This window comes from Galeopterus variegatus, unplaced genomic scaffold, assembly GCF_000696425.1.
Source record: "Galeopterus variegatus unplaced genomic scaffold, G_variegatus-3.0.2 Scaffold214, whole genome shotgun sequence".
In the NCBI taxonomy this organism is placed as follows: Eukaryota; Metazoa; Chordata; class Mammalia; order Dermoptera; family Cynocephalidae; genus Galeopterus; species Galeopterus variegatus.
The window spans coordinates 363,751-390,827 of record NW_007726325.1 but is presented as its reverse complement, the minus strand read 5'-3'; the positions used below and the strand labels follow the sequence as shown (position 1 = coordinate 390,827).

The window sequence follows — 27,077 nt, the reverse complement described above, 5'->3', positions numbered from 1 at the left end:
AGCTCTTTATAAAAAGAAGCTACCAACCATTACGGATTCTTTCCATTTCTCATGAATCACTTTAGCCAGATTCAAATCTATGTGAACCACACAATCCTCAACTGTTAGAGACCCTTGTGAGGGGGGAAAAAGAAAAGAAAATATAGTCATTACTCATTATCCATTTGCAGAAAATGTATTCAAGCACTTTATGCATCATAAAACTAATTTCTATTATTAATTACTAACTTACGTTTCTATTTACTAAATCTCTTGGAATTTTACGTTATATGCCATTGTTTTCGTACTTCTTGACTGGTGCAATTATACTAAGCTTCACAATAAATTTCTTATTCATTTCCATTAGTTTAACTTATTAATTTCTATCAGTCAAGACTTTTCAATAAGTATGTTCTAAGAAATTTATCTTGCCTTAAGTGTATCTGGAATAGGAACCAAGAATAAAAAAAGGTTCATCTTTACTAGTGAGTATACAACTTTCAATATAAGAGAAAACTTTCTACATATGCACAGGATGAATACGGACTCCATATACATAGTCTCTATTTCTTCAAATTACATTTTTTAAAATATTCTAGATACATGCTAAAAATAAGTTACTATGTGAAGTTAGACAATACAAACTACTTTTACATTTCAGTTAACCTATGAAATAATTTCATAATTGAAATAGAACCCTCAATATTCTGTTCATACAAAGACAAATGTATAGATAATTTGTAATTTCCTTACCTGAATCAATACCAACAGGACCAAATAATTCATTGAGTTGAAAAGCCAGTTCAGGGGGTAATGCCAACTCCAGACAGTCTATGGTCAGAGATTTGGCCACCACTGGTGCGGGATTTAGTATCTCAGTTTTATCTTCTTCACTAACTCCAGCTGACAAACTATTCTCTGCTATTAGAATTTTCTCCATTTCTTGTTCATCTTCATTCGTAAGTTCTTCTGTGTTTGGAAATTTCACATAATCCTTTGGAAGATTTTCATTGTTCTTTATCTCAAAAGAGTCATTAAAATCAATTTTTTCATTTAACTCAAGATTCGAAGTACTCGAAACAGAGTTTAAAACATCAGACAAATTTAAAGAATGTATACTGTCTCCAGTTTCTGTGGCTACTACATTCTTCTCCATTTCACTCACATTTTTAGGGACGGTAGCTTTTACAATATTTGGAAAAGACTGCTTAATGCCATACAAAACTGAAAGTTCTGCCTGACTCTTAGAAAGTGCTTCATTATTATTCTTTACATCTATAGCAGCATGAGAAAATATTCTTGTTATTAATCCAGGTTCTTCAGGACTTATAGCTCTTATTTCTGCCTGCTCTGAGTTTTCCTCGTCTGCATCACAGGTAGACTGTGCACTAGTGTTACTAATAATTCCATGGCTAAACTCTGGCAGAGAAGGATTAGAATCCTCTAAAGTTCCTCCTTGGCTAATAACTTCTTTCAAATTCAATCCCAGAGAAAATGGTCCAATTTGTGAGTCATCGTATGACTTTTGGAAATTCTCAAATTCAGTATCCTCACATAATTTAGTTTCAGAATCCAACAAAAGGCTTGTGGCCCAAATAATATCTTTATTACACCTCTCATATAAGTCTTTCAGGGCTTCTAATGAAAAGGATCCAAACAGTTTACAAAGAATATTAAGATTTTCAGATTCATCAGCACTGGTAAGCTCACTTTCTTCAACATACGTGCTTTTATCATACATTACCCTATATGGAATTGTTTCTTGAACATCTGACTTTGTGTTAATGTTGAAAGCTTTCGGCTTAAATCCATTTAATCTTCCTGTTAATACTTTCAAAGAATCTGAAACACTAATTTTATTCTTTTCTACTTTCCATAAGAGTGCAAAATCCTGTGGTTCAGTCTGGGTACACATGACTACTTCTAGTCTAGGGACACCTTCAGGTATTCCCTCTGGAAATTCCGCTAAAGTTTGTTGTCCTACTACTCCAGGAGTAGTTGGTGCACAATTGGTAAAATTAAGAGGCAATGTGTGTTCCCCATAAATCTTTTTATTTAAACATGTCTGATTCTCATGGGTCATTTCACTGGGTAGCATTTCAGAACTTCCTAGAGTGGAGCTACCCAATGTTTTTAGTTTTTTAGGGCTTGTGCCCCAACAGGCGTCATGTGCTGTGTACAAGGATATTTCATTCATATTGTCATTAGTTCCAAATTCTAGGTTGGGTTCATTTAAACTAGCCTTTGGCATTCTTGATCTGTGCTCTCTCTGAACTAAAGAATCAGATGAAGGCCAATCACCCACAATGCTGAATGAGTTTTTTTCATTATTTTTATAAGTTTCATATCTATAGCTACTGAGGAACTCTGAAACATCACACTGTGACTTCTTGTCATCCTCTACAGTCTCATGTGGAGATCCTCGTTGCTGGATACAATCTATATTCACAGATACACTATTATCTAATACTTTGCATGACTGAGGGTAACTATAGTTTTTGTCACTTTGTACAGATGATGCTTTTTCAGTTTTTCGGTTCCTTTTTGTCCTCTGACCAATAGTCGTATCAACTGGCCAGTCACCAACAAAATTTGATACCTCTTGTCCTGGGAACTTTTCCAAAGCTGATTTGCTTTTTTGTTTCCCAAAGGCTTTTTTCTTTACTGTTGCTCCTTCTTCCAATATTTCACCAGGTGAAGATTTTTCATATTGAAGTGGTACAGTACTTGCATGATCATAGTCTTCCTGATCATTTTCACCATAACAAATACTTGGTGATACTCCCTCTACAGAACTATCTGCATCGGTTCTATTATACTCTTTTTCAGACACCATTTCTACTTGCTCTTTTTTGCTTTTGCCTGTTGCTCGTACTTTGCTTTCAGAGTCAGAAAAATAAATGTGTGGAGCTTCCTGAACAAAAGCACTCTGAGTGTTTTGATTCATACCACTTAATTCTTTTCCTCCTTTGTTTAAATCTGCATTAGGGAGATACTTAACATTCTCAGATAACACAGTTTCTTTAATCACTTCAAGATTCTTCTCTTCAATTAATTCTAGGTGCTTCAAAGAGGAGGATAAAACATTATCTTCTTTTTCAGAGGTAATATCTTCATTGACTCTTGGGCTGTAAGATGTTTTTTAAAAGTATCATAAGGAAGTCTCTTAATGTTGCCATTAATACTATGAATTAAATTAAAGAAGCATTCAACTGAAAGACAGGGCACTTAACATTTATTGTGAGAATTCTAGAAATAAACTACGTCAAAATTATAAAAGCTACCTTGATTTTTCCCTAACGCACCATGAACACTTTCCTGTTGCAACCCCAATACCTAGCACAATGCTTGGCATATATGAAGCAAACTTTTTTTTTTTTTGGGCAGTTGGCCAGTAAGGGGATCCAAACCCTTGACTTTGGTGTTAACCAAGTGAACTAACCAGCCAGCCCTCAAACTTTATTCCAATTAAATAGCAAACATGAGATTTTCAGTTTAGGTGTTTATTATGCATTAAGTATTAAAGTTAAGACTCTGAATTTGTCCCCAGGAGAAGACACCACCTATCTGGCTTCTTTCTGACCTATTTATGCTTAGCATATATAAAACTAGGTCTGCCTCTACAGTACCTATCTGTCATTTGCTACAGAGGAAGCTCTGTTTATAAAGTCGCAAAACTCCAGCCAACATGATTTGCATGATTAAGAGAACAGAGAAAGGGGGAAAGAGCTCTCATTTGAGATGCCCCTTGTGAAGTTTTTTAAAACCATCCTCAACATTAATTTCAGATCCAGAGCCCTTCTGCCTAACCATTACACTTTCAACGTCAGTAAATTTTCCTTATTCAATTTGTCAATTCATCTTCCTTTCTTCCTTTCTTCCAGGAGTTCTCAAAGTCCCAACTCTCCCATGAAACCCTCCTAACCGAAATCACACCTAACATTAACTGAGTTTTCTGTTACAAAGCTTTGGGATTTGACCCCAGGAAGTACAGCTCTACAGTCCATGCTCTTAACCACTCTGCAGCACTGCTTCTCAATAAAAAAAAAAAAAGCATTTAAGAATTTTCTCTTTCCAACTTCCAACTCCTTTTTAACCGAGCCTCTCCAACCCTTACCATCATAAAATATGGGCAATTCAGACCTCTACATATATTTGGGTTCTTCTTTATTCACTTATTTATCCAATTGTTTACGTGTCCTAAATGCTTCACAGAATCAGTACTATCCTGGATTGCAAAGTTCTAGAAGGCTATCACTTGTATTACTTAGTAAAAGTGTATCATTAATAATTGAGAGTATTTTCACTAAAATCTAAGAAAATTAAGAAGTGATGTGAATAAATACAAAAAAATAACAGCAAGGAGATAAGGTTAATACCAGAATAGCAGAGGACATTACATAAAGAAGGGAGGAGTATTCATAGTATAATCAAGGACTCATAAAATCCTGAAGTCAATGAAAAAACTCTGTCACCCCTCATAAGAACTTTTATTTCTCTTGCTAATTATATACATCCCAGTTCAGGTAAGACTTTACCTAAACTCTTACAAATTTTTAGTCTACCTTACTTTTAAAGTTAATCAGCAGTGATCTCACAAGCTCTAAAATTATCATATTTTTAAAAATTATGTTTCAAGTATTTTCTACATAAGGCATTTTAACCTACCTAGTACTTCTGTCCTCACAAGAATATGCACACAACTCAATACGTTCTATTTTCTCTGGAACCGAAGAACTCATGATTATTGGTACTGAAACAAAACGTTGATAGTGTTCTAACATTCTTGTTATTTTTTCTTTGCTTATCCCATGAATATTACGCCTAAAAATTCCAGGAGAGAAAAGGATAGAAGAAATATTGGTAATTAAGTTTAAAGAAATCAGAACATGTAATGTCCAGGAAACAAACGACATATTCCTAATTCAGAACGGTAACAACCTGGTTTATTATGACACAATATATACTATTTGACTCTGTCATTTCATTCAGCATTTCTTACTCATGTCATACAACCTTTTCCAAACGCCCTTTATCAATCTGGAGAAAACCAGCAGGTCCCAGTAACTTTAAAAGAAACTGTTCTCAAGCTATGCAAAAAACTCCTAAGCATATGACCACCATTTCAAGGCTTTAGTTAATTATTAACTAGCAAACAAAATCACACTTGTGCCAGAAAGGCAGGCTAGATGTTTTAAAGGGCCTTCCTCTTACAATAAAACTAGATCCCAAGTGAATTAAAACAAACATATGTTTTAATGCATTTTAACTGCAAACAAACAAAAAAATTCCTAGTATTTGAAGTCTCTGGATGGAAAAATATGTGCTTTCACTCATAGTAGTTTATTTCATTGTGTGCTTTTGTTTGTGAGCTCATATTTGGCTGAACTTAGACCTTAAACTGGGGAAGCTTTCATTCATACGGCATTTGGATTTGCATGTGCCAGGAGGCCAGATGGTATGCTTTAGTCCCTCTAAGGTCTTGACTTAATGAAAACGTCTCAGTTACAACTCTCCTATCTTGGATTAAATTCAAAGCTTTGTGTCTGGATCCCAGGGCTAATATTAGCATTTGCCACTTGGGCAAATCTGGCTTTCATATTTACCTACCTCAATCTTGTCTGGTTTCAGATCACAAGAGAAGCAAAGAAACAGAAAATATGAAAGAGAGGTTAAAGGAGACATAGACATAGAGGACAGGTAAAAAGGTCTAGTAGTATACATCTAATCCAAGTCCCAGAAAGAGAAGAGTGCATGGGACAGAAGCAATTTAAAGAAAATTGCTGAGAATTTTCCAGAACTGATGAAAGACACCACTCCCCAGATTTAACAAACCCAACAAATCCCAAACAAGATAAAAAATTAAGAAACCCACAACTAGAAACACAGTACTAAAACTGTCATTCACCAAAGACAAAGAGATGATATTAAGTGAGCCAGAAATTTTTTTTTAATTTTTAAAAACTAGTCATATACAAAGGAACCCACAATTGGAATGACAGCTGACTTTAACAACAGTGATAATGGAAGTCAGAAGAGAGCTAAATGTTACCTTCAATAACAAAATAACTGTCCGTCTAGAATATATACATCCAGCAAAAATATCATCTTACAAGAATGAGGGCAATAAAAGAATCTGCAGATTAAAAAAAAAAAGTTTGACACCAAGCAAGCCTTTACTTTAAAGAAAATTCTAAAAGATGGACGTCAGGCAGAAGGAAATTCCCAGGTGAAAGGTCTATGATGAAAGAAAAAATGAAGTACAAAGCAATAACTACATGAGTAAGTGACAACAAACACTGTATATTCTGGACAATGAGAGCATATAAGTTGGAAGGGAGGTACTATCAGAGATAAAATGTTTTAAAATCCTTGTACAGTATTTGTGAGGAGGAATGCTTAAGAACATGGTTTAACTGTAAAGTTTGCATGATAAACTTGTAAGGTAACCAATAAAAGAATTAAAATAATATATATAATTTCCAAATTAGTCAAGAAGGAAAAAAACTAAGAAAATTTGAATTCAATCAATCAAAATAAAATCCAAAATGAGGCATAATAGGAGAAAAAATTCAACTATATAATTCTCTGTAATAGAACAATTACAGAAAAAGTGAGATAAGTAGAAAGCACACAATGAGACAGTAAGAAACAAGATCAATTTTTATATGAATAACCAAAATATCCATAAAAGAACTACATTTATCAGTTAAAAGCCAAGGTGGACAGAGTGGATTTTTTAAAACTCAAACAAAGTGGTTTCAAGAGATATACCTGAAGATAAGGATATTTAAAGGACTAAAGTAAAAGTATGGAAAAAGGAGTAACACTCAAATACTAACTAAAAGGAAGCTGGTAGAGTTCTATTAATATTAGGCAAATTAAACTTTATAAAAAGGATTACTATTAAAGACAAAAAAAGTCACCAGAAAAGGTTAAAAAGTTTCAATTAATTAGAGTAATATAAAAAATCTTAAGTTTGCACATACTTCAAAAAATACCCTCCAAATATATAAAGCAGAACTTTAGGCAGAACTATAAGGAGAAACTGACATGTTCAACACAGTAGAGGGAGATTTCAAAATACCTCTCTCATGGTGGGAGATTTCACCATCCCTCTCTCAAATATTAATCCATCGGGCAGATTAAAAAAAAACTAGTAAAAGTTATAGGAGATGTGAGCAACAGAATTAGTTAGCATGATTTAATAGATACATTAACAAGCTGTAACCAGTATATATTCTTACCAAGCAAACATGGAACATTTATAAAAAACTGACAATTAGGCCATAAAACATCTTAAAAATATCAGAGAATTAGTATTACATGAATCACACAATCTGACTTACTGCAGTCAAGTTTTAAACCAATTTTTAAAAAAAAATAAAACACCCATCTGGGTCCGGCCCGTGGCTCACTGGGGAGAGTGCGGTGCTGATAACACCAAGGCCATGGGTTCGGATCCCATATAGGGATGGCCAGTTTGCTCACTGGGTGAGCGTGGTGCTGACAACACTAAGCCAAGGGTTGAGATCCCCTTACCGGTCATCTTTAAAAAAAAAAAAAAAAAAACCCCATCTGTTCAGAAATTTGAAAACACAGTTCTAAATAATCAAAGAATTAATAAAATTAATCACAGTGTAAATTAGAAAGTATATAATGACAAAAAGAAAGTATTCAAAATTCTGGGAGCAACTATAGTAGTACACAGGAAAATCTATAGCATCAAATGCTCATATTAGACAATGACCTAAACCTTCAGGTAAAGAAGTTTAAAAAAACAAAAGAATAAACAAAGAAAAGTAGATTTTTTTAAAAAACGAAGAATGTAGAATAAAGAGAAACAGAAATAAATTAAACATAAGACAAACTTACAATAGAGACCAACCGATCTCTAGTAAGAATAATCAAGAAAAAAAGAAGATAACGAAAACACATTAGGATTGAAAAAAGGAACTTAACTGTTAACACAGCAGAAATATAAATGGTAAGAGAATATTATAATTGTTTTAACAAAGTCTTTATTAAGACTTAAATTTGAAAACTTTGGTGTAATGGCAAAATTTCAACTGAGCCTCCTTAGAAAGAAAACACCAGATCCAGACAATTTTATATGCAAATTTTAACAAACATTCAAATTCAGATAAACACAAAAAAGAGAAAAAGAAGAGATACTTCCCAATTAATTTTATGAACCTAAAACTATGATACCAAAAAGTCAGACAAGGCAGGTCAAAGAAGGAAAAACTGTAAGCCAATCTCACTCATTTACACAGATGCAAAAATCCTAAATGGAATATTAGAAAACCAACTCCAGTAATGTATCAAAAGGATAATAAAAAGGAATTAAGTAGTGATACATGCTACAATATAAATGAATGTTGAAAACATTATGCTAACTGAAAGATGCCAGACATAAAATGTCACATATTGTATTATTCCATTTATATGCAATGTCCAGAATAGGAAAATCCATAAAGAGAAAAAAACAGTTAAGTGGTTGCCAAGAGGAGGGTTGAATTGGGAGTAACTGCTAGCAGATATGGGGTTTCTTTTTGAGGGGATGGAAATGACCTGAAAGTAGATAGTGGTTATGACTGCACAACATTGTGAATATACTAAAATTGGGTTGTCCTTTAGTTAGTATTAAAATTAGCTATAATGACCAAGAAAAAGAATAGTCTAGCAAAAATTAACTTAGGGCTATCTCTAAGGGAATACAGAGAACAAAGCAAAACACATTGTATGTCTATGCCCTGAGTAACATTTTTATTCGAGTCAAGCAACCAAATAAGGTATAACCTTGGAAGGTGTTGGTGGGAAGGGAGTGACGTACCTGGACAGCTGGATATTTGCTACCTTTTTCGTCTCTACCTCCTTACCACCTTCTAGTATTCTATGTCACTAGGCAGCTATAATAATTTGTCTCTCCCAGTAGCACAGGGTTCAAGTGTGCCAAATCCTAGGGTTTGTTCTAGTCTCAGATATTAATGTATTATTAAAAGGTAATAAAGTACTGACTATATAAGGTAACTGGCATTTTTCTGACTATGAATTTTAGAAACAACAAGATACAAATTTCGTAAAACTGGAAAAAAAAACTCATATGCAAAACAAAATTTGTTAGCAATTTTTAAGCGACAAAGCTGCAATCGAATCAATTTTGTTTTCATTCATCATCTATAAGGGGAAAAAATCTAGATAAACTTTCTATCACTCATGAAATAAGAAACATGTTAGTTAGCCTCCAAGCTTTACCTTGCAAGTTCCTTTGGTTTGAACTTCCACCATGTATCTGGTTCCCGGAAAAGGACTTTATATTTATGTTTTTGAGACTATATACAAAAAAGAGAAAAACATTCAAAATAATTATTTCCATGAAATTAAATCCATTGTTTCCAAACTCATAGCATGTTAAAAGTGAAAGAACCTAAAACATTGTCTAATCTTGATGGGTGTGTAAAACTGGTAAAATACCCAATCTCTTTGACCCAGCAATTAACTTCCAAAAACTCATGCTAATGATAAATACTTAAATAAGAGCACCAAGACATCTAGCTCACCATTATTGTAATAGCAAAAGAACAGAAATAACTCAGTGGCTATTAATGTGGAACTTGCTAACTAAATAAAGGTACAACAATATGAAAATATATAGTAATTTTTTATTTTTATTTACTTATTTATTTATTGTGACCGGTAAGGGGATCGTAACCCTTGGTTTGGTGTCGCCCGCACCACTCTCTCCCAAGTGAGCCAACCGGCCATCCCTATATAGGATCCGAACCCGCGGCCTCGGCGCTCCCAGCACCGCACTCTCCTGAGTGAGCCAAAGGGTCGGCCCTTTATTTATTTTTTTACAAGATGACTGGAAAGGGGATCTTAACCCTTGACTTGGTGTTGTCAGCACCACGCTCAGCCAGTGAGCTAACTGGCCATCCCTATATAGGATCCGAACCCGTGGCCTTGGTGTTATCAGCACCACACTCTCCCGAGTGGGCCACAGGCTGGCCCACTATAGTAATTTTTTAAATTCTGCATGTGTTAGTGAGAGAAGTCTTTAAAATAAATTGTGAGAAAAAAATAAAATAAAATAAATCGTTAGGAAATTAAAATAAAAATTTTCACTTGGGTAAAAAAGGATTATTTACACAGTTATACATACATGGAAAACTTCTGGAAAGAGTCTCAAAAATACTATCAAAAGCATCTGCCTCTAGGGAAGAGGACTTTAGGCATTCTTTCTTACTGTTTGAATATTTTATCACATACATGCATGACTTTTATAATTTTAAAACTATTTTAAATAATAGCTCATTGTATTTTTTTTAAAGCTCTATTATGGCAATAATCAAACAGCCAAGCCCTACACTTACACACTAGATCCTTCTCCTCTTTCCCACTCAAGGATAATTGAATTCAACAATTCTCCCCTCTCCGAGGCATATTTTTTCCTCCCTCTTGAATCAGTCCCAGTTATTTCTCCCATCTTACTCTTGATTCCAATTCCCCTTCCAGCTATCTACTCACTTTCCTGTTCCCTCCTGTCAGAAAATGTCTCAAAATTATTACTATCTTCTGACTCCAATTTCTCTCCTTCTATTCCCTCTTAAACCCACTCCAACTGGCTACTCCACTGAAACTGGGCATCAAAACAAGTAATTACTTCTACACTGAAAAATTCTATGCCTAATTCTCAGTCCTCTCTTACTTGACCCTCAGCACCATCTGACACAGTTCATCACTCTCTTATTCTTATTCTTTCTTCATTACACACTCTTGCTTTTTCCTCCTAACCCACTGGGTGGGTATTCTCAGTTTTGGGGTTTTTTTTTTTTTTTTTGCTAGTCCTTCCTTTTCATCCACACCTCTGCTCACAATGGAGTGCCCCAGACTCAGTCCTTGGTCCAACACTCTTAACCTATACTCACTTCCTTAAAATATCATCCATATGTTAATAACTCTCAAATATGTATCTTTAGCCGAGAATTTGCTCCTGACCTCCAAACTCATAGATCCAACTACCTATTTAGCAAACTTAACATATCTAAACCTAAACTTCTGAAACCTATTATCCCACACCCACCCCAAAACTATTCTGTCTGAACTCTTCTCCACCTTAGCTAATGATGACTGCCAGTTACATGGATCAAAAACCAACCTTAGGGCCGGCCCTTGGCTCACTTGGAGAGTGTGGTGCTGATAACACCAAGGCCATGGGTTCGGAACCCTGTATAGGGATGGCCGGTTGGCTCACTTGGGAGAGCATGGTGCTGACAACACCAAATCAAGGGTTAAGATCCCCTTATCGGTCATCTTTTAAAAAAACAAAACAAACAACCTTGATGTCACACTTAACTCCTCTCTTTCTTTCACACATCAACCTAACAAGAAATTCAGTTGGCTTTACTTTCAAAATATATCCAAAATCTGGCCGGCCCGGTGGCGCACTGCTACAGTGCGCTGCTTGGGAGCGCGGTGGCGCTCCCGCCGAGGGTTCGGATCCCACATACAGACCGGTTCCCGCTCACTGGCTGAGCAAGGTGTGGGAGCAACGCCGAGGGTTGCGATCCCGTTGCCGGTCCCGGTCCGGTACGGGCGCGACACTGAGGGTTGCGATCCGTTGCTGGACACGAAAAAAGACAAAAAGGAAAAAATATATATATATATATATCCAAAATCTAATCACTATTCACCATCTTCACTGCTACCATGTTTTTTGGTTTTTTTTTTTCCCTTTTTGTCTTTTTTCATGTCTGGCAGCGGATCGCAACCCTCAGTGTCGCGCCTGTACCGGACCGGGACCGGCAACGGTGTCGCAACCCTCTGCGTTGCACCCGCACCTCGCTCAGCCAGTGAGCGGGAACCGGTCTGTATGTGGGATCCGAACCCTCGGCGGGAGCGCTGCCGCACTCCCAAGCAGCACACTGTAGCAGTGCGCCACCGGGCCGGCCCACTGCTACCATGTTGATCTGAGCCACATGATCTTTCAATTACCACTATAGCCCTCTAACTGGTCTCCTAACTTCCACCCCTGCCTCCCAAGTCTATTCTCAACACCTCTACAGTAATCCTGTCAGATGTCACTGCTCTGCTCAAAACCTGTTATGAACTAAATGTCTGCATCTCCCCAAAATTCATATGTTGAAGCCCCACCACCCAATATGACTATTTGGAGATAAGGCCCTTATGGAAGTAATTAGGGTTAAATGAGGTCATAAGGGTGGGGACTTAATCCAATAGAACTAGTTAGTTTCCTTATAAGAAGAGACACCAGACAGCACTCTGTCTTCCTCTCAATGTGAGGACACAACAAGAAGGTGGCCAGCCATCTGCAAGCCAAGAAGTGGGCCCTCACTAGAAACCAACCCTGAATGCACCTTGATCTGGGACTTCTAGCCTCCAGAACTGTGATAAAATTAATTTGTTGGGCTTTTTTTTGGGGTTTTTTTGCGGCTGGCTGGTAAGGGGATCTGACCCCTTGACTTTGGTGTTAGAAGGCTGTGCTCTTACCAATTGAGCTAACCAGCCAGCTGCTGTGGTATTTTGTTAGGGCACCCAGAGCAGACTAATACACCCTGCATGTCAATCAAGGTAAAATCTAAAACCCTTACAGTGATCTGTGAGCCCTTACATAATTTGCCCTGCCATGTCCCCAAATCCTCATTATATGTCTGACCTCATCTCCTACTATTCATCCCTTTAGCTTTATGACAAGATGCCGAAAGTGGTCATTGTTAATTTTCTGTCATTATAGACAGAAAAGTCCAAAAGTCAACTCAGACAGCAAGCTAGGAAGTGACATAATGCCCTGTAATGAGCCTACTCACTTCTATCTTCTCACCTCAGCACCAAATTTTGCCCAACTTATTCAAGGCATGGCAACAGGGTAGGTGTCTAATTAACAAAAGGGGCATCATGTAGCTCTTAGAATCAAATTCATTTTAAATGTGCACACTCACATACACACACATGTACAGGGGGTGGAGGGAAGAGAAGAGAATGTGAATTTAAAGACATGTTCAACTCCCATATGAACAGACAAATCTTAATAACATGGTATACTATTTGAGAGGATTCTGGCTAACTTAGGTAGAGCTGTATGACAGCGCACACGGGAAGCAATATATATTTTAAAACAAAGTAATAAGTTTTGGGAGTTGCTACTAAGTGTACTCGACTGCCCCCAATTTATCCCAACTCACTACTTAGCAACTTCTGTAAATGACAGTCAAATGACAGACTTTTATCGCCTATCTATTCTACTCCCTGATAGCTCTCATTATCTTGCTACCAAAAGAAGTGAAAAGCGATCCCCTTTGTCTACAGCAATTCCTATATCTACTTTTTTTTTTTTTTTTCCTTCCTTTTTGTCTTTTTTCGTGACCAGCAACGGATCGCAACCCTCAGTGTCACGCCCGTACTGGACCGGGACCAGCAACGGGATCGCAACCCTCGGTGTTGCGCCCGCACCTTGCTCAGCCAGTGAGCGGCCGGTCTGTATGTGGGATCCGAACCCTCGGCGGGAGCGCCACCACACTCCCAAGCGGCGCACTGTAGCAGTGCGCCACCGGGCCGGCCCCCTATATCTACTTCTTTACAAAGAAAAAAATGAGTTTGGCACCATGTGATAAGCAGGAATCCTTTATACTTCTAAGCAGTATAGGGAAGAGCCAAGGAATCAATAACAAAAAAATAGTTTTATATTTTCAATTATTATATAAGAAAAAAGGGAAAGAAAAACATCATAGAAGCCTGAAGGCTAAATGAAAATCAGGAACACAGAAGTGTGAGGCCACCTTTATTTTCTACATAGGAAAATAAAGTATTAAAGAACTTTCTAAGATGGCAGCAGGAAGCAAAGGAAGACCCATAGAGAGAAGTCATGTAAGGTTAAGGGGAAAGCATGCCCCCATGGTGATGCAAATATATTAATCCAGAAAAATAGGAATTCCTAAGGCCAGAAAGCAAACCAAATTTCCACTCCCAAAGCACTAAAATCAAGTTTTTATTTCCTCTATTGCCCCTGCTCAGCACTAAAATCTTATCTGCTCTCAAAGATTACGTAATTTTCTTTAGAAAGGTGAAGAATCATACCTTCAAAATAGCACAAGTGTACTAGGCACAGCAAAGGAGGCGGAGTCTGGATGCGTTAAGGACATAAAATAGAAAGTACAGGGCTGGCCAGTTAGCTCAGTTGGTTAGAGCACAGTGTTATAACACCAGGATTAAGGGTTCTGATCCCCATACCAACAAGCCACCAAAAAAAAAAAAAAAAAAGGAAAAGATACAACACCCACTAAAGTAGCATAAATTACATTTCCATGTGCCAGGCATGTGCTAATGATATAGAATAAACAAAAAAAATACACATACTCACAAAAGCTTCATTTATCAATTTACTCAACGAATACTATAGTTACTATACGCCAAACAGAGTGCTATATACCCTGTAGATGTAATGATAAATAAAACAGCCCTACTCTCAAGAATATATAGATGGCCTAAACCAAATCAAGCCCCTCAGCCAATATTTGTGTGTACACACACATACACAAATTATAACTTAATGCCACATTTGCATAAAAGACACCAAAAAAAACAAAAACAAACTCAGAATTTAAAAACTGAATCTCAGAATTTATAAATTGAATAAATTTAGCTTCATAGAAAAATTTAGCTATATTGTCGCATTTCTCTCATCTTGCTAAATACCAGAGATAGCTCAATTACAAATAACTAAGATTCTGAAATTCTCAAGTGCTTGAGATTCACTTGTGTAATTAACATCCCCCAATAATTTCAAATCCACTACTATAAGCTTATGACAATTTATGGTACCAACCAAAGCAACATATGGCTTCATTTCCCATGCCTGTAGGTTTGTATTATCTATTATAATAGGAGATACCTTCTTCTCAAATGCTTCTTTTGCTGGAAAACACAACAGAAAAGAACAAATCATTTTTAATAACAATATTAAATATTACCTTTATTTTTTAAAAAAATCTGATCTTGTTTTCATAATTTGAGAATCACATACATGCTAATTTTACTCACTACTAGACTTCTAAATATCAGTTTTGAGGACATGAAAAAATTAAAGTACAGGGAAATATTGAATAATAATTACTAAAGTTACATAATAATCAGAGAAAATATATCACACAAAAAGCAACATGGTATCCTGGATTAGATTCTGGAACAGAAAAGGTAAAAAAACTGAAATCCAAATAGAGTCTGAGTTTAATCCCTGTATTGGCCATCCACCAAAACGAAACGAAACGGTCAAATAGAGAACAAAGTTTGGAATTTAGTTAATAGTAACACACTGATGATTATTTCTTAGTTTTGACAAATGTACCATAGTTACATAAAATATTAACACGAGGGGGAAAGGAGTGAAGGGTACACAGAAGCTCTCCATAGTATCCTTGCAACTTTTCCACAAATCTAAAATTATTCTAAAATGAAGTTTAAAAACCAACAGAAAGTATAAATGGGCAAACACCCACCCACACACAAAAGATGTAGTGATTTCAAATAAAGAAAACATTATGATATACTGTTGTACAAGGTATTTTCTTATAAAACTACCTTTTTCCCCAAGGAATTAGACCATTCAGGAAATTAATGATATACTTCAACAAATAAGTCTTACAAGGAAGTTATGTGAAAGTTTTAAAAGTTCTGCCCAGTCTCTTACAATTCAGCAATGGAAAGACAAATAACCCAATTAAAAAATGGGCAAAGGGGCCAGTTGGCTCAGTTGGTTAGAGTGTGGTATTGTAACACCAAGGTGAAGGGTCTGAATTCCTGTACCAGCCAGCCACCAAAAAAAAAAAAAAAAAAAAATGGGTAAAGGATATGGACAGACACTTCTCCAAAGATACACGAATGGCCAATAAGCACACAACAAGATGTTCAACATCATTAGCCAGCCATCAGGGGAATGCAAATCAAAATCACAGTGAGATAAAACTTCACACCCATCAGAACAGCAGTAATTAAAAAGACAGATAATTTCACAAGTGTGGTGAGGATGTGGAGAAATTGACACAGCGATGAACTACTAGCGGAAACATAAAATGGCACAATTGCTTTGGAAAACAAACTTGGCAGTTCCTAAAAAGGTTAGACATAGACATGTATGCTTATAGCAGCATTGTTCATAACAGCCAAAAAGTGGGATCAACCCAAATGTCCATCAACTGATAGATTAATAAATGTGGTATAGCCATACAATGGAACACTATTCAGCCATGAAGTGAAATGAAGTATTGATACATGCTACCACATGAATGAACTTTGAACACATTATGCTAAGTCAAAGAAGCCAATCGCAATAGACCACCTATTTTATCATTCCATTTCTATGAAATGTCCAGAATAGGCAAACCTTAGAGAAAGCAGATAGGGGAGAAATAAGGAGTAACAGCTAGTGGATACAGAATTTTTCTGAGTGATAAAAATTGATCTAAAACTGATTGTGGCAGTGGTTGTACAATTCTGAATAGCAAATTCTAAAAACCATTAAATTACACAATTTAAATGAGTGAGTTGTATGGCACATACATTATATCTGAAAGTGGTTTAAAAAAGAGTCCTGCCTATTAACATATTATTGTTGTTGTGGTTGTTGCTGTTATAACAGCATGTTGAGCAAGTGCTAAGCATTTTTCATTTTCATTTAACCTTTACAACAATCCTGGGAGTTATACATTATTACCCCCCCCCCCTTTTCAGATGAAGACTGGGACTTGTAGAGTATACATAACATGCACAAGATCACAGAGCTATAACCAGCAAATTCAAGGCTGATCTTCACCACCACATCATACTGCCTCCTTTATTCTTAATTGTGTTGGTATTCTCATATTCCTGAGTTCTCACTTTAACTTCTAGTACAAGAAAGAATATATAAAAATTTAACAATTTTTGAAGATTGTCTGAAGATGGCAAATTCAAGAACCGCCTTCACAGTGCATTTATTATTTTAAAAAGGTTAAGTAAGATATTGTCTATGGCTTAAGAATTCTCCATATAAAATTTAAATTATGTAAATGAACATTTAATGATAAAACCATCTTCAATGAATAGATAGTTGTACTAATAAAGAAACTAAGGTTTTACCTATAATCTCCCTCCCTGCAGATTCAGTTTTAAGAAAGCCATTTTTACTCTCACACACTATTCTCCATAAAAATTAAACCAATCTAGGGAAGAACAATGGTTAATGATACAAATTCCATTTTAGGAAACAGGAACCAAAGCATACCAGACAACTGTAACTTCTTTGAGCCATTGAGACCAAAGTAGAAAGTTAGACTTACTTCCAACAAGATACCCATTGATTTAATAAAACTTAAATGTGCCATACAATGTTTTAAGCATCTTATAAAAATTAACTCTTTTAATCCTCATAACAACCCTATCAGACTACCTCTTTTACTTATCATGTACCATAAAAATTAATGTTAATTATAGTTATAATTTTATATATATTATATAGTTATATATAAAGTAATTATAAATTTTTAAAAATTATACATCTCTCAAAATATGAATACTAAGTGAATTTCTTCTTTATATTATGCTTAATATTACCCAGAATTAGATGTCTATTCTTACCACGATTCTGGTTCCATTCATGTGCTTCTCCTAAGTACTTTACATCAAACTGGTACTGTCCATTTATGTAAAAATAATCATCAGAACTAAGAATGACTCCATTTGGGTTATCCTCTTGCAAAGTCCTGTGAATGATAAGTGGAATGATTTTTATTAATTTTTTCTTCTAAATTCTCTCTCCTAATTTTACAAAGTCATAATCCAAATAAAAAAATCAACTACTACTATTTAAAAGAGTAAGAATATTGTAATTTTCAAACACTGATAATCCTCTAAGCAGAAGTTCAATTCCAAAAAACCAACCTAAGGCAGGTTTATTTTATTTTATGTAAACTATTATTCAGAAACTTTTTTTAATGTTATAAAGACCTTGTCCCTTAAGTATAAAGGTTCGATGATTAACAAATTTTTATTTAGCAAAAAAAACCTGTTAATTAAAAATGCCTCAGAACTCTGACACGGGCATCCCCCTCACATGATCATTTGATCCACACTGATACTTCACTCACTCTAAGTAGGTCATTTCAAGGCAGGCAGGTATTAAGATAGAACTAATATTCAAGGGGCTGGCCGGTTAGCTCAGCTGGTTAGAGAGTGGTGTTATAACACCAGGTCAAGGGTTTGGATGCCTGTGCCAGCCAGTAGCCAAAAAAAAAAGGGAACTAATATGCAAAAGTAGTCCAAAACTCTTTGCATGCTGCTATAAATTCATTGAGTACACCAAAAACATCCAAAAATATAATGGCAATATATTATTAATTTACTGGGTTTTTTTTTTTTGTCCTTTTTGAGACCGGCCGCACCGCGCTCACTGAGCGCTGTGAGCACACCGGTCATCCCTATATAGGATCCGAACCTGCGGCGGAAGTGCTGCTGCGCTCCCAGCGCTGCACTCTCCCGAGTGCGCCACGGGCTCGGCCCTTAATTTACTCTGTTAAATAAAATTATACAGGGCTGGCTGGTTAGCTCAGTTGGTTGCAGTGCAGTATTGATAACACCAAAGTCAAGTGTTTAGATCCCTATACCGGTCAGCCACCAAAAAAATAAATAAACTTAAGATAATTTTGTATGTGTGGGTTTTTTTCCTTGACATCTTTCTTTCCTGATTGTGGAACTTATCATCTACATATCTGCGGTACATACAAAAACTAAGCAAATAAAATCCACAGAAACATTACATTGCTCTCATTCTTGATCACTTGTAAAATATCATTTATCCTCTCCTCCTAAAATATGTATAAATATATCTAAAGCTAAAACCGTATCTTTGGAATTTAATTTTTATTAACATCTATTAAGTGCCACGTACTGTGTTAGGCATTAAGCACACAACGATGAGCAAAAAAGACCAAATTCTTGCACTGATAGATCCTATGTTCTAGACAATGCTTACTTGATCCCGATTCCTATGTTTATCCTCTTCTCTTTTATCTTTTAAACTTTCCCTTCTCTGATACTTCCTTTTTTCCTTTTAACATGTCTGTATCTCAGTTATGTGAAAAAACTGTAACTACACTTCAGGACCCCTTTCAATGATCACCCAATTCTCTCCTTCCCTTAACTACTCCATTCCTCACATAGCTATAAATATTCACTAAGACGAGATATACCCAGGATCGAATAGAAAAGACCCAGCTAAGAACAGAAGAGGACAAACAGTTAAAAGGAAGGAAAAAAAAACTAGCAAATAAAATATATTACGTAAAAAAATCTTCTGGAATTTAAAGGCTAAGGGACTACGAAGACAATACTCTAAGGAATGCCACTGTAAACATAACAAAGCTGACTCTAACCCTGACTCCAGTCTCCCAGAGCCAAGCATCCGCAACCTACCTTAACTACAAAAAGGACATAGATGGATATGTGAGATCAAATAATTGAGGATATTATATTTTGTGACTAATAAATCACTGAAAATTTGAAGTTATCTGACTACTAGTATTCATCCCTCTCTTCTCTCAAATCACACATCTCTTTTTTTTTTTTTTTTTGTCTTTTGTCTTTTTCCGTGTCCGGCAACAGATCGCAACCCTCAGTGTTGCCCCCGTACCGGACCGGGGACCGGCAACGGGATCGCAACCCTCGGTGTTGCTCCCACGCCTCGCTCAGCCAGTGAGCAGGAACCGGTCTGTATGTGGGATCCGAACCCTCGGGCGGGAGCGCCGCCGCGCTTCCCAAGCGGCGCACTTATCCAGTGCGCCACCGGGCCGGCCCTCAAATCACACATCTCTAAAAGCATTATTTAACAACATACTATAATCTCAAATTTCCAACTACCAATAGAATTCATGTATTTGAGACTTCCATTCCGTGAATTCAAAATCAAATATGGCTATTTAACTCTACCAAAGTTGAACTCATCTGGCTCCCACTCAAATTAGCTCTCTTCCACATAAAGCTATTTCTGCTGATTTCAATAGCTCACAATCTTGGAATCATCTTTCTTTCCTCTATTTGTCTCAAAAAGATATTCTGAAATGAAAGAATTCAATAAAAACTTCTGGAGAAAACAGTGCTATTAGCTACAAACTTAGAAAAATTTAATAGTAAGAAAACATTTTCGGGGTCACTAAACATCTCCATTAAGCAAAGCATTTTGCATATTTGCAACTATCTATCTGTTCACATTCATGCATTATACTTTTTAAAAACTCAATTAAACATCGTACCTCGCCAAAAAAGATTTTCCTGATCCAGGAAGCCCTCTGAGAAGAACAAGAACTAGTCCAATGTAAGATGTCTTCTTTCTTACAACCTGAGAAACTGGAGTTTCTTGTACTTGATAAGCACTTGTTCCCTCCTGATTTCTCCATACCTTTGTTGGGGAAGTGTGAGAAATAACTGAGGGTGGAAATGTATAGTTGACAGGTCTCCAGTGTGCAGCTGTGGTTACAATGGGAGCTACAAAGCCATGGTTTCCTTGAAAGAGGTCAAAAGCAGAAATCATTGGATTCCACAGTGGCGGAGGTGGAGGAGGAGGCAGCAGTAAAGGGAGAGGGGTAAGTACTGGGCAGTAATTCACATCCTTCACCTTTGGTGGCAGTTCAGGATGTTTGTGCGGCTTGAAATTAAATCCTTCGGAAGGTACAAACACATCAGAGACGGATGCAGATTTCTGATCTCCACCTGTATCTGGTAAATCAAGCTCTGGAAGGTTTAAAAGAGCCTGAGGTTCGCTGGCACCCAAATCTGCAGGAGCTTGAGAGAACTGTGCCTCAACACATTCAGATTCTAAAAGTTCTTTCTGATCTTGATTAAAATTGCTACAACCCACAACAGAGTCACCTGCTAGATTTAAAGAACTACTGAGAAGAGAATCTTCTGGGTAGTTACCTTCCAATGTCAATGTGTTATCCTTTATAAAATGTTTGGATTCATTCACAACTGAATGTGAAGGTAATGGGTTTGAACTTAATGTAGACGCAGAATTCTCTAAATTTTCATTGTTCAAATCCACATTTTGTGTAGAAAGAATGGGAGTCATACTACCTGAATCTGAATTTATAAACTCACTCGGGTCATTAAAACTATTAACATCTTGCAAAGGCAAAAATGAAAACACTTGGTCATCAGGAGAAGAATTCAATTTCTCAAAAGCATTCTGTATTAAGGAATCCAAGTCTTCAGTTAGCTGCATGTCCAAAAACGAATCCATTTTTGAATCTTCACTCTCTTCTTCAGGAGGATGCTTTTCCATTATTTCACTCCCTGCTGCACTTACTTGGGTCTCAGAAGCAGCAGAGCTTTGTGAAGACGATTCTTCTATCTTGGCATCAGTGGCAGATAACTCTAATAGACAATCCATGGCGTTGTCAACTGTACAACGACAACAAGAATAACAGCAACAACAATATACATATACTGAAAAAAGTTAAGATACAATTTTCTTAAAATCCAGATTTTACATGGAAGGGAGTATAGAGAAAGTTATAATATTCAAGTCATTTTTTTAATTAATATTTTACTAACATACCAAAGTCTGTATTCATGAAAAGTTTGAATGATAAGAGACGTGCAATATTGTTCTTCAAGACAAATGATAATAAAGTAGGCTAATAAACTATAAAGTAAATATTTTTGGATGAATTTATTGAGTAAACGTATGAATATCTGTAATTCTATGTGTTAGGGTTATTTATAAAAGTCTAAAGCCAGCTGATTTATTCAACAAATACTTACCTACCGCATGTCCTTTTAAGTATTTTATGTATTCTCCTAGTAAATCTAATTGATTTATATGGTCCATGTCATGAATTCCACTTAATACAAAAAATATTTATGAGCATGTACTATGTATAGAACATACTTTGTACAAAGATGAATAAGACATAATCTTTACTACACTCAAAGGATTTTGCAGTCTAATGGAGAAAATTAAATATAACTACATTAGAAGAAAATAACGTTATAATATAATACAGATTAAATAATGCACATTTTTGATAACATAAATGCCATAGCAGTGTATAGGAGAATAAGGAAAGATTTCACATAAAGTGATCTGTGAACTGGGACTTGAAGATTAAAAAGCAACTTGCCAGACACAAGAGGTTTAAAAGGTAAAACCAGGCTTGAAAATGCAATGCATGTTTAAGTGTTAAGAGAAGTTGGTTGGAGTATGGTCACACAGTGCAATATATGGTGAATAAGAGGAGATCAAACTAGACAGGGAGATTGGGTGAAATTGGGGAGGGTCCTGTATGTCATACTAAAAAACATTAATTTTATTTTCTAGGGGAACTTGAAGGAAAATTACCAGTCATATCATTTGGGCTAGAAGCTTTATTATACACATCACCTCACTGAATCCTCAAATAATATTATGAGGTATATTATTCCTAGCAAACAGATGAAGAAAATGAAGTTCAAAAAGTACTTTAATTTGGCCCAAGTCACACAGATAGACAGAGCTAGGACTGGTGTGTCTGCCTCCAATGCTGAGCTCTTTCTGTTACAACACAAATAGGGAGCCATTAGAATTTTTAGGCATTTAAAATGTGAGGTTTTTCGTTTTTTTGGTTTTTGCTTATTTTATGTTTGTGCTTTATCTTGTTTTGTTTTAAGGAAGATAAATCTGGAAACAGCACAGCACAGTAGGTAAAAGCTCTGGTCTAGAGTCAGAACACCAGCATTTAAATCCCTACTTGCTGGCTATGACACTTTGAACAAGTGAGTTAACTTCCTCTAAGCCTTAACTTTCTTATTTGCAATATGGGGATAATAAAAGTACCTACCTCATAGGTTGCTGTGAGGATTAAATGAGAAAATCCATGAAAAAGTGCTGTGCACAAGGACTGGCACCTAGCAAGCACCCAATTAATGTTCCCTTAAGAAGAAAAAAAAAGAGGGATTGGAGGGGCAAGCCTAGCAGAGACCAAGTAGGAGATCATAGCAATACTACAAAGGCTAGAAGCTCTAAAAAGGGAAAAAAGGAAAAAAAGCAAACATAGGAAGTATTTCAATGAAAAAATGTACATGATCGAAAAAACAGAAGATCAGCTAAAAAAATTAACATGGATATAATGAAAAACAGCAGTAAGTAAAAATAAGTAAAAGATCAAGAAAGACAGGTTATGATAAAAAAAGAAAAGTCCTTACACAGATGGTTAGTAAAAATTAAAACCAATGTATGAAAGCAATGAAAAAAAACATGAATGAACGGTCTACACAAGAATAAAAGAATTAATGAACATCATGTACAAAAATGTTCAACAATCCTCTTTATTAAAAAAACACAAATTAAAAGGTGAATTTTATTCCTATTAAAATCTTAAAATAATACTACGCAATGCTAAAAAGGCTGTGGTAAAGCCACTGATAGGTGGTATTACAAATCAGCACCTGTTATTTGTTGATAAGCAAATCAGCAGTATGTTTCCAAGAGCTGAAAACTGCTCTTATCCTGTGACACAAGAAAATAAAACTCTGAAACTAAGAAAAAAAGCCAAAAAAGGAAAAAGTTATTTTTACCAAAATGTTCTCTGCAATTATTCATGAAAAATGGATATAACTAACAAGTCGGTGGAGTATTAGAAAACTATTAAAAACAAACATAAAGACTGCAGCAATACTTAAAAAATGCTTATGTTAAAAAAGCAGAATACAAAATTTCATCAAGGCTATTATTCAAACTATCAAGTGTTCATGAACAAGGTCTATAGAAGACCCTGGAAAATAAGTTTTTTGTTAGGATATATGGTAATATAGTTTTCTTGTAATCCCCCATTGTTACGTTTGTGTATATGCAACAAATACATTTTAAAGACATCAAAATTAGGAAATAAATTTAAAAATCACTTACAAAGCTTTACATACTATCATTTCTGTGCATCATGTGCTGCTGTAACCTGGTTTTCTGCATTCACACCATAACAGGAAAAAAAAGATATGCTCACATCATAGACCACACAATGACTAAACGTGGAAGTTTATCAAGTATTATTAAAACTTCCTAAATCTAGAATTTTATCTTTTATTAATCATGACCAATAACAATACTGACATCAACATTTAATTTACCCTAAGTGAACCTATATAGATTCTGATCTGTCTGCAAGCATACTTCATACTTCTAAACAATTTAGTACAAGTTATTAATAACCTACTTACTATACTAGGGGCTGGCCAATTAGCACAGCTGGTTAGAGCACAGCCTTATAATACCAAGGTCACAGGTCTGGATCCCCATACCGGCCAGCTGACTGACAAACAAACAAACAAACAAAAAACCTACTATACTGAAGACTTTACCAAAAACAAAACAAAAAACTCAATCCTCACCAAAAAAGTCCTATAAGGTACATACTATTATTTTTCTCATTAAAAGATTGGAAAACTGAGATTCAAAGAGGTTAATGGCAGAGCTGGAAATACAACCCAGGTTTCTTGACTCTGCATCCAATGTTTTGAAATCACACTACTCTACCAGCCTCAACTCTTAATCAGCTCTTATTTACATAATTACAATGACCTATTCACTCTTTCATTTACTAAGCTCCTACATGGGTCATTTGCTATTTTATTAACTAGAAATACAGCAGTAAAACAGAACAGTTTTTAAAATTTCTGTCTTTATGGAGCTTACATTCTAGGACAGTGATTCTCACCCAGGTACAATTTTGACTCATAAGGAGCAAATGACAATATATGGAGACATTTTTGATTGTCGAAAGTGGGGGGTAGGGCGCTACTGGCATCTAGTAGGTAAGACCAGGGATGCTGCTAAACATCCTACAATGCACAGAAGAGCCACTCACAAGAAAGAACTGTCCAGTCCCAAATGTCAATAGTGCCAACCTGTTCTAGAAGAAAGATAAAAAGAAATAAAACCTAGAATGTAATATGTATACATACATCTTACAACTAGAAATATACATTTCTTAAGAGCAGAAACCATGCCTTATTCTTCTTCATATTCCTCAAATACCAAACTTATTACCTTGCCCACAGCAGATGCTTAATAAATAATGAACAAAATAGAAATAAGACAGTCATACTTCTATATTACTACTGGTCATGGCATAGTACATGAATTCTTCTTATAAGATGCAATGGGTTTGAACTAAACTTTTTCTCACCTTTGAAATCACATTCAGAAAGCATCAAATATACTACATCAGGATCCAGATCAGAAAACATCTCTGAGATACTGGTGAAGAGTTCTTCCTGATTAACTTTTGTCTCACACATGGAAGGAAGAGTAGTGGTTGGCTCCTCATGACTAGTAACACTGGATACAACTTCCTTAGAGTTTGCAGTCTTCCGAAAAGGATTTCCCCCAAGATTTTTCCTTCTCCTTGGCATTCTGACTTCCAAAACTAAAATATTTCCCTTTTCTTATTTAAGATGTGTGATATTTAAGTCATAATTCAAAGAAAACAAGGTTAAAAATCTTGCACAATCCAGCAGAAATAGGACCTAAAATAGAAAGCAAGTTAAAACACTCAGACTATATAGTTATATTTTCATTTCTAAAATTGGAATGGTATCTTTATTTCATTCGAAGGCAGTACTATCAACTCCGGCAGCGAAGTCAAAAAACAGTCAATTTCTCTCTCTCCAAAATATTCAGGTTTTGCCAGAACTGAACATGTTAAAATTAAGATCTTAAGAATATGTAACGTATTTCAGAACAGTAAGTACACTGTTTTAATATCATTATTTCATTTTTTAAAAACATAAAACAGAATTCATAAATATAATTGGAATGCCTACTGAACACCTACACTCGGATATCTAAGGATATCTAACGGGTAGTATAAACTTAACATGTCTAAAACTGAGCTCCTGATCACCCCTTCAGAACTGCTCTTCGCAGTCTTTTCATTCTTAGTTAAAGCAATTCTATCATTCCAATTGCTCAAGTCAAAAATCTTGGAATAATCCTTGACTCCTCTAATGCCACATCCAACTAGTAAGCCAATTTTGTCAGTGCAACTTCCAAAATGTATCTAGAATATAATCATTCCTCACCATCTCCACTGCTGTCACCCTGGACTTAGCTACAACCAAGCTACCACCACCACTCTTGCCTGGATTACTGTAACAGTCTCCTAACCTATCTCCTGCTTCCACCCTTGCCCCTTCAGTCTATTTAGCACAGCAGCCAGAGTGACTCAATTTAACCGTAGGCTGGATCATGCCTCTCTTCTGCTAAACTATCTGCTAGCTTCCCATCTCAACAGGATAAAGGCCAAAGCCCTTAAAATGGCCCATAACCAGATGCTTGTTTCCTCTGTACTGTCATCCCCTAATCCTCTTTCCCTTGCTCATGCCACTCCAGCCACACTTAGCCTTCTCGCTTTTCTTCAAACACACTAGCCATGCTCTCACCTGGAAACCTTTACACCCTTGTTCCTCTATCTGAACTACTATTCTCCTAGGTATCTATAAGATTTATTTCCTCACCACCTTCTTATCATTACTCAAATGTTACCTTCTCAGAAACTCAGTCCCCCAATGCCATTTTAGGACTTAACATCTTCTAACACAGTAAGTTTTATTTATTGATTGTATTTGCTACCCATATTCCAGTAAAGTATAAGCTCCACCAAGGGCAGGGACTCATCTATCCAGAGTAGAACTATAGACAGTCTACTTGTTTTCTCTACTTGGACATGTCTAACAATCATTGCAAACTTAATATACCCAAAACTAAATATCTGATACTTTCCCCAAATCTGCACTAACCATTTGGTATAACTACCATCATCTTTCACCTGTATTCCTGTCTCCTAACTGGTCTTCCTGCTTGCACCTTTGTCCCCGGGAGTTTATCTTTAACAAACCAGGCAGAATGATATTTATACAGCCAAAGCTAGATTCAGTTAGGGTCTGCTCTAAACCCTCAAGTGGTTCTCACCATCACTAAGAGTAAAAGCTAAAATTCTTACAATGGCCTACCTCCCTACTGACCCCTAATATATTTGCATGGCTAACTCCCTCAGTTCTTCAAAACTTTGCTCAAG

At 35.9% G+C, this 27,077-nt stretch overlaps 1 protein-coding gene across 2 annotated transcripts in view; it reads right to left on the bottom strand.

Annotated features, from left to right (window-relative positions):
• N4BP2 (NEDD4 binding protein 2) overlaps window positions 1-25,527 on the bottom strand; it is a 64,205-nt gene extending 38,678 nt beyond the window's left edge. For both annotated transcript variants that reach the window (XM_008565933.1, XM_008565932.1), the window contains exons 1-8: window positions 25,188-25,527; window positions 20,280-21,426; window positions 17,611-17,735; window positions 14,825-14,913; window positions 9,238-9,314; window positions 4,648-4,803; window positions 733-3,107; window positions 28-113 (exon numbers count right to left, since the gene is read on the bottom strand). In XM_008565933.1, the coding sequence (XP_008564155.1) occupies window positions 28-113; window positions 733-3,107; window positions 4,648-4,803; window positions 9,238-9,314; window positions 14,825-14,913; window positions 17,611-17,735; window positions 20,280-21,426; window positions 25,188-25,413 (4,281 nt within the window). In that variant the 5' untranslated portion in view covers window positions 25,414-25,527. The remainder of the gene's footprint in view (window positions 1-27; window positions 114-732; window positions 3,108-4,647; window positions 4,804-9,237; window positions 9,315-14,824; window positions 14,914-17,610; window positions 17,736-20,279; window positions 21,427-25,187) is intronic.
• Between the last annotated feature and the right edge of the window lie 1,550 nt (window positions 25,528-27,077).